At 34.4% G+C, this 8,960-nt stretch overlaps 2 protein-coding genes across 2 annotated transcripts in view; one reads left to right on the top strand and one right to left on the bottom strand.

The window, feature by feature from the left end:
- The first annotated feature begins 107 nt into the window (after positions 1–107).
- On the top strand, positions 108–4,709 carry LOC107471525 (uncharacterized). The gene is made up of 6 exons (XM_016091014.3): positions 108–521; positions 1,482–1,604; positions 1,966–2,151; positions 2,252–2,333; positions 3,183–3,247; positions 4,314–4,709. The coding sequence occupies exons 1-6, from the start codon at positions 240–242 to the stop codon at positions 4,611–4,613; spliced, it is 1,038 nt and encodes a 345-aa protein (XP_015946500.1). The 5' UTR covers positions 108–239; the 3' UTR covers positions 4,614–4,709.
- Positions 4,710–7,296: 2,587 nt separating this feature from the next.
- The window catches only part of LOC107471544 (protein trichome birefringence-like 19), a 2,265-nt gene continuing 601 nt past the window's right edge, over positions 7,297–8,960 (bottom strand). The window contains exons 2-4 of the mRNA XM_016091032.3: positions 8,948–8,953; positions 8,331–8,725; positions 7,297–7,798 (exon numbers count right to left, since the gene is read on the bottom strand). Of these exons, the coding sequence (XP_015946518.2) occupies positions 7,438–7,798; positions 8,331–8,725; positions 8,948–8,953 (762 nt within the window). The 3' untranslated portion in view covers positions 7,297–7,437. The remainder of the gene's footprint in view (positions 7,799–8,330; positions 8,726–8,947; positions 8,954–8,960) is intronic.

Raw genomic sequence — 8,960 nt, 5'->3', positions numbered from 1 at the left:
CAATTACATAATTTTATATTAAAAAATAACTATTTTTCATATTCACATAATTAGACTCTGCTTAAAATTTTTACATTGTTTAAATTCGTAATAAAATACTAACAAAATGTCGAGATCACTCTGATTTCGGTGACGGTAATTAGCAACACTCTCCGAGTTCTCGATCGAAATTGAGATCCCGGAGACTCATCTCATCTCTGAATCATACAGAACACAACAAACTCGTGACAGAGAAGGCCATGGCGGGGTTGCTAGCATGGGCAGCAGACGTGGTGGGCGGCGGAGGAGGATCAGGAGGAGAGGAGGAGTCGATCCCTTTGGTGCTGTCGGAACAGCAGAGCAAGTACGTTCAGGAGCTCGACCACAAAGCAACCTCCCTACGCCGTTCGATTCAAGATCTCCGGCAAAGACTGCCGCCTCAGGACATATCTCAGAGCCTCCCTCACCTCCACGCTCACTCCCTCGCCTCCAACGCCGCCCTTGCCCTCCAGTTGAACTCCCACTCTGCCACCCGCCAACAGGTTACTGCACTCTCAACTAATCAATCTCATTCGCCGATTGTTTTCACATTGTGAAGGGAACAAGTGCTTAATCACTTGAATTATTCGTGTATTGGTTCGTCTATTATCGCATTAGATCTTGGAGGGGCTTAGTTTGGTGATATCGTAGCTTTTGAAGACTAATTTGTCTGATTAACTGTAGCTAAGTAGAATTAGGTATAGTGAAATTGATTTGGTTATCAACTTATAATTGATTATGATATAAAGTGATGTATAATTCGTATGTCTCGAAATGTGATAGGTTTAATCGAAATTGACAAAAATCAATTCTAAATTTCTAAGCTTGCCAATGGATCTCCAACATGCTACTAGAGTTTACTCTGAGGTGACTTCAGAGAGTGGGATTAAAAATGGAGAAGAATTATCTATGTTGGTAATAGATATGAATCTTGTTTATAGTGGGGGTTACTTGATTTTTATATTGGATCTGTCTTTCTTCCACCTATTTTGTTGTTGAGCTTATTGTGATACAATAAATTTGGTGATGCAAATTGCTGTGTTCTGTTTATGGACTATGGTTACACACATTTGTGTGAGCGAAATTCATTAATTCTAGCTGCTACAACTGTCTGATAAGGAGATTGTAAATGTTTCCTTGGATTGTGCTATAAATCCAAATTGGAAAAGAAACTATTATTGTTAAATATAGGAGAATGAGTCCGAATTTTGTGGGGAAAATTGTAAGACTGGAGCTATTAGATCAAAAACATTTTTGAGAAACATATAATGATAATTTAATCCCAAAAGACTTTGTCTTGTTTGGTTTATATCCCCATTCTCAGTAGATCAATAAATAATATGATGTAATATGTTTTATACGGGAGAATGGAGAAGCATCACTGCCAGTTTTGTTGTTAGTTATATTTGACTTATATGTATTACCTATGGTGCTGACTTGTGAGTTTTTTATGCTATGAACAGGCCCAACTTAGAGAGGTGACACTAAAGGAAGAAAATGCTGCTTACGAGAAGGCTATATTAAATTGCGAAAATAAAATAAAGGAGAAAATTCAAGAGGCAGATTCACTGCGTATGAAATTAGAGGTCAGGACTATGATTTAGTTTATTGTTGAATGCATCTTTCACAAATATTGTATTGTTATCCAAATTGGTGGCATAGTTTGTTTTCCAAAGATGATAATGCCTTCCATCTTTAAGGAGTTATCTGTTGGATATGCGAACAATCTGTCCAGATCAAAGGATGACACTCAATACATCTTTATATTTTGTGAGACGCTCTTTGTTTTGTGGCATTTTCCTGTGTGCTCTGTTTTATTTCCCATCTTGACTTGTGTATGCAAGATTCCATGGTGTACTATCAACAGAGGTTCTATTTACATTACATATGTTTTCAGAATTGTACTCTTACACTTGATAACATTTATTCTTCCACTTTATATTGCAGGAGATGGATGAAATGGAGAAGACACTGAAAGCTGAACTGGAACATATGCAAGTGCAGGCTTCGGTTGATGCCAACAAATCACGGAGATCTGATGGATTGAAGGAAGAGATGAATCCTAAAGCAGACGATGCAGATGCATCAAAATCAGCTATACAAGAAAAATTGGAAAACAAGAAGAAAGAACTGGTTCATTGTATTTCTAATCACAAAAATCTTCTCATATTCTCATCACCTTACTATTTATTGGAATATCACTTCCAAATTAATAATCTTTCTTTTGATCCAGAGTTCAATGGAGGTTACTGTACAAGAGTTGGAGAAGAAATGGGCTGAAATGCAGGAAAATGCGCTTAAGCAACCTTCCCCAGGTATTATATTTTTATTATTATTTTAAATGTAACTGACTAATTTGTTGTTATTCCCCTTCCTTTGTTCTTTTGTGTTGCTTCCTTGCTTTTGCTGGTACATATTTTTGTACATGAGAAAATAGATCATAAGGCACTGTTGCAAATGAAACTTAAACACACAGAGTAGGACATGGTTCTACAAGGTACAAAGTACAAACTACTTGAGACGTTTAAATGTTTACATTGTTGATATTATAGGAAGTTCAATGTAAAACTACTAGCATATGTGATCTCTTGTAAGTTGGATTATCTTCAAGCCTCTTTGTGTGTTTGAATACAAATTTGGAAACTTAGTATAACCATTTTGGCTAAACTGTTTATTTCTGATTTTGCGTGAACAAACATAATGATTAATACTGTTTGCAGTAAAATAACTAATGCGGATTTCAAAAAGCTGATTGTGGCCGGGCTTTTAACAAGATTGTTTGTTGCTCCAGTTTGCAAGGGGAGTAGGTTCCCTTTTTGGTTGATAATTGATAGTAGTTTCATTTTATTTATTTCCATTATTGTCTTAAATTGTAGCTTTTGGAGTGTTCCTGATGCTCCTGTATAACTCTTCTTTGTGAATGAATTATTCTTTTAGAAAAAAGTTTGACAAAAAAAAATAATAAAGCATGTATTTCTGGCTAGAATTTAATCCTCTTATATTCCTGAATATTGGATACTATTCTTATGCATGTGGAAATCCATGCTGTTTAATTAGGGTGTAAATGTAATTATTGTTTTATTATGTTATTCTATCAGTAATTTTGTACTCTTTTGATGTTGCTTGTGTACCATTTTGTGATTTAAGGCATTCTTGTTCTGCAGCTCAAAGAGAGAAGGCTTTGGATAAGCAGCTTCATGGTCTAATAGAGCAACTTGCTGTTAAACAGGTCCTTTATACTTCCTAATCTTTGCTCAACATGCAGCAGCATATTTTAACTGTTTAATTGTGTTTGGCAAAAGATTTTAACTATTTTACCATTTATTAACTGTTTGATTGATTATTTGCATGTGTCAAGTCTTTTGATAGAAAACGATTTTTTTTTTTTTTTTAGAATATGAGTATACACAACAGAGGATGATCTGTCCTCTCATAGATACAAAAGGTGTGGATATGGCATAAAAAGCTTAGTTGTTTACCAACGCATGCCAATCCCTTTGAATGTCATTTAAAGAAGCCCCCGTTAAACAGACTATGTGTTGAGCACCAAAGGGAAGCCGAAAAGATAATCCTATCCCGAATGAAATCAATAGTATGAAATGAACCATCGAAAATCCTTGAATTCCTTTCCAGCCAAATGCACGAGAGCTCTGCAAAATCTGTGGACAGCCATAGAATCTTTGCTCTTTTACATGAGCCACAACCTCCGAAATTAGTAAGCAGAAACTGGTGTAAGTTCATAGGGCAAGCCCATGATTCTTCAAAGATACCAGAAGGCATATTCGACAGAGATCTTGCCATTGGGAAATGTAAAAAGAGATGGACCACTAATTCTGAATTCAACTCACTTTATGCTCATGTTAGGTGACACAGCACTGAATGGTTTGTACTTCTAGAGCATGTCATTAGTGTTAATCTGATTAAAAACTGCAGTACAAAACAAAAGCTTTAACATGGAGGCAGCTTTAGATTTCCAAATAAGTTTGTGCAAGGAAATTTCTATAAAGACTTGTCATTTGAACAAATTAATGGTGGACATACTGAACACCTAGATAGACAGCTGTGAAAAAGAGAAAATAAATACAAAGAACAAAAGAAAAAGATAATAGAAAAACATGGGAGAAATGAGAGATATAGATATTTGGTGTCTACCAAATTCTATGTTAAACTTTCATTTTGGATTTTGTTCTTCGGAGAAGAGGTCAAGAATATTTGGATATTTGCATGTGAATTCTTCATATGTAGTTACCTTTTGAAGGTAAGTCTAATAAACTTTCTTCCTCTATTTCCCTCAGGCACAAGCTGAGGGCCTGCTTGGTGAAATTCATCTGAAAGAGATGGAGCTGGAAAGATTAAATGGACTATGGCGACAAACTGAGAGCAGCAATTCAGAGGCTAATGCTGCCAGGAATCGTTTTAATAAAAGCTACTCCGAGAAGGGACATAGTTTGTCGGATTACGATGGTAGCCAGAGGCTTCCTTACCATTCTGCTGGAAGAACTGAAAGCCTGCAAAGGCTTATGCTACTCAGGTCGGCATTTGTGCTTTATATTTTTATTTTACACATTGTTGTATTTATCCGGATATCGTTTTGACAAGAGTTATTATTACTTTTACACAGCACGATTGTACCCTTCTTTGTACTCATCAAATATGTTGTCTATAAAAAAGAAATGTTGTGCAGAATTTAACTTATATTCATTCTTTGAAGTTTTGATCAGATTATGTTATGGTTGTAACTGAAAGATGAGACATGAGAGTATAGGAAAATAGAGCTCATTACAAGGATACTCACTTTCTAGGATTCAAATTCTGCAATATGATATGGTATAGCTGTGGTAATTGAGTTAGTTTGGTTTCACTGTTTCAAAAACGTGGCATCTGAAAAAGAAACACCAAGTGATTGTCATTTTTATTGAAATGGCTAATGTAATCAAGATTTCATAATATTCAGAGATTAATTTAGATATAATATCAGCATAGTCTTATGACTTTGTAAAATACTTAATCTCTTGATATTCATGAATTTGTGAGATCGAAGATAGATGCTTCAAATTTTCTACACCAAGTTATTAAATGCATCAATTATCCTGTTCTCTTTCAAATAAAATAACAGGGGTTGTTGATCTTTGCTGAACTGTGTTAAATCATTTTTTATGTTTCTCTAGGCTCCATTATTTGTTCCGTCAAATAATATTCTTTAGGTTCCTTCAAAGTCCAAATTTGCTCATATTCTTCCTTACATGCAACTTACGAACACTAGTTATTGGTAGTGAGTGCATTGGCACGTATAATATCGAAATTTACATATTCATGAATTCATTAGTTTAATCCTAAGCCTATTATTATATTTTTTTTATACGCAACCTGTCAATCATTTTGGGGAAGATGATCAATTTTTTTTTAATATAATAAAATTCAAATCAATAAACCATCCACATGTCAAATTTTGATTTGAAGGGAGAGGACAGGGTTTGTGGGACAGATGATCTGCGTTTGGTCTCTTTCCTATTGCTGGAGCTAGGGTGTTCAAAAAACGTACCAGAGTACCAGACTGACTTAAAAAGTTAAAAATTTAAAACCAATCAATCAAGTAGAAAATCATAGGAAATAACCCATAACCGGGAAAAAAAAAAAAAGAGAGAAATTTCTGTCTTTTGTCGGCTACCGAAAAAAATTAATGAAATCTGTCTTTTGTCGGTTCGGTTGTTGGTTGACTTGGTTCTGAGTAGTGATCATGGTGCTTTAGGGGGGTCCTTTTAGCTTTCTGATGCTTTTCATTTATAACCAAAGTGATAGTCTCGTGTTCAAGTATCCTGCTTTACATAAAATTTGGAAGAGAGTTATATCCAAGGAGTGTAATGTAGACTATCTTACGTGATGTATATATCATCAATTAATTCTATATTTCTATTGAAAAAGAATTCTCAATAAGAAAAAAGTTCCCATAGAATGTATAAATGCTACTGAATGAATAAAAGGTAGTTGAATGCACAAGAATCTCGTGTTAATACAGGATTTGGAGAAGAACCGCATTCAAAGGATGTAATATAGACAGTTTAACCTGATAATTACGAGTCTTGAACCTGTAACTTTGAGGTTACACAGAAACAATTCAACCGTTGCTCTAAGACTTCCCTTCAAATGCTACTAATGAATAATCAAGCTATTTTTCTTTAGCACATATCATATTCAACCGTTCCTTTTAGCCATGTTTTCACCTCATGTTATCATAACACTTTGTTTTGGTGGAATGAGCTCATGAATTATTAGGATGATAACACCCCAAACTTTGGATTCCTAAAGCATACTGAATGACAGCTTTAATGAAGAGAGGACATTATTGTTCAGTCATATCAACTAAAAAAGAGTGGAATTATGAGCTGGAAAATTTGAAGCTAATCCAATCAAAGATCCAAACAACAACAACAACAATAATACTACACAATAATTTCACAATGTTTTTACCATTCTATCATTGTACCCTACACCTGATCACAGGGACAATAATAAGTTAATAACTGTGCAGCCTAGACATAGGTGGTGGCCCGGTGAAAGTAATGGCGTGGCAGTAGTGGTAGCACCTCAGAAAATGGTGGTTTTGGGGTTCCAAAAGGAGAAGGTTGAAACTTGTAAAGATGGAGCCATGAAGGTGTGATAGAAAATTCTGTTTCAATGACAAAATCTAAACTCTACCTTATAATAAGTTAATCTTGTTACTCTGAAATTCATTATTGTTTTCTGCATAGGGTAAAGTATACGTTTTGCGACTTTTGTCAAAATTATCTCTGGACGTTAACTTCATGTAAAATGTTAGGAACAAAATTATAAACTTTTAGGGATAGCTTTGATACAAATAAAAAACATTAAGAATAAAATTGAATAAATGGAAAGCGTTAGATGCAAAATTAATTAAATTTAAATATTAAGAGTATTTTTGAAAAATATCACAAATGTTAGAAACAAAAAATATACTTTACCTATCTAGCACTTTAAATTTAGACCTTTGGAACAATATTTGAAGGTCAAAGAAAATGGATCAGCTCACTCATCCGCTTAAGTAAGTGTCGGGGGTTCGAATCCCGTCTTGTGCATGCAACAACCTATTAGCCAACGGCAGACCCTTAAATGGAACTCAGATCCGAGACTCTTAAATAGAACTCAGATCTGCGACAGATTAGTCCTTGACCGTAGGTAATCAAAAAAAGAAAATGGCTCAGCAAATGGTTCATAACATCAAGTGGATCAACTTATTCTCCACCCAAAGTAAAAGTCTAATTTTCACAAATTGCTTTTCATATACATTCTATATTTAAAGTATAAAGAGTACATAAATACATTCTATGATCCCTCTTCACTTTCCTTTCCAAAACCTTGTGTAAATACAAGTAAAAAATAGTACATGGTAAACCAGATGTTCTAAAAAATTCTCTGTATAATTGAGTCAGAGGAATCTTGATTTTCCATGTTCATCATATACTGTAATAACTCATTCCATGTGTCAACAGGACCAGGCAAGCACCAATGAACGCAGTCAGGCCTTAGCAGCATGATCTCAGTTGTATCAAGCATCATAAACTTCAAGCCTTTCTTTCTTGCTTCCTTTTGTGCTGCTTTGAATTCATCCACTTGAGTCAGATATGTCTCAAGCATGAAACCATCTAGCTTGATCTCTTCCTTGGTGAATGGCTTTGTCCTTTTACAGTTTCCTCCTTTGTTCCAATCCCCATTCTCAAAGTGTGATGGAGAGAATGTCCTCAAAAATGTCATTCCATTGTACCTATTGAGCCAAAAAAATTAGAGACATTCAAATTGACTTATATTGTATATTTTTAACATTGTCATAGATATAACCATTTATATGTCTCCTCTTATCAACTTAAATTTTTAGGAAAAATGGTTTTATGATATGATATCACAGCTTCTATATGACTTAAAGATTTAGAAAAAACCTACGCAAAAATTTATACAAATCTAAAAGAGATTCTTGCATAAAAGAGCGTGTTAGAGATATAACCATTCATATGTCTTCTCCTATCAGTTTAAGTTTTTAAAAGAAGTGGTTTCATAATATAATATCACAGCTTCTATTATCTAAAGGTTTAGAATTTGATCCTTATTGACTCAAAAAGAAAAAATTTTCAGTATAAAACTAAGCAAAAACAGAATGAAAACCTATGCAAAAATTTACCCAAACGCAAAAGAAGTTCTTGTATGAAGGAGCATGTTAGAGATGTAACTATTCATATGCCTCTTTCTATCCGCTTAATCTTTTGGGAGGAGTGATATCATGATAAACATTCAAATAGTACCTTTTAAGGTTTGTGATTGCTTTGAACGCAGTTCGAAATGCCTTCCTGTAACCGTAGTAGTATGTAAGATCTGTTAAATTCTCCTTATCGCATTGGTTGCAACCAACTAGTTTATTGTTTTCCAAGAACAGAAGAGGCCTAAAGAACCAATGCCCTGCTGAGAAAATGACAATGTCAAAATCTGCAACCTGATTAGTCCAAGCTTCATCTGCCTCATCCAGGTAGAGTCTCATTATGTTGTTGTAAGTGTGTTGATCAGGATCATCATCCCTGGCTTTCACAAAGTATGGAGACCATAGATTTGCCAATGTGAAATTGTAATCTTCGAAATAGTACCTCTTGAAATACATTGGATTTGATGAATATCTCTCAGAAAGGTCCTCAGCTTCAGATACCTGAAAGAGAGATCAAAATCACATGATTACATAAGCATGTTTTGTAACTTGATCATGCAAAATTAGTTCATTAAGTGTTCATCAAGTAACAAAATTACCGACGAAAGATTTTGTCACTCAAGGACATAGTGTTTCGTCGATAATTCTGTTACTTAACTCAAAGAATTATGTAACTTCCAATATCCTAAAAAGAAAAGAAAAAAACAGAATTTTTTTACTTACATGATTTAGGAGG

Source organism: Arachis duranensis, chromosome 10, assembly GCF_000817695.3.
Source record: "Arachis duranensis cultivar V14167 chromosome 10, aradu.V14167.gnm2.J7QH, whole genome shotgun sequence".
NCBI lineage: Eukaryota > Viridiplantae > Streptophyta > Magnoliopsida > Fabales > Fabaceae > Arachis > Arachis duranensis.
Note: the sequence above shows the minus strand (reverse complement) of the source record. Positions and strands in the feature narration are given on the sequence as shown.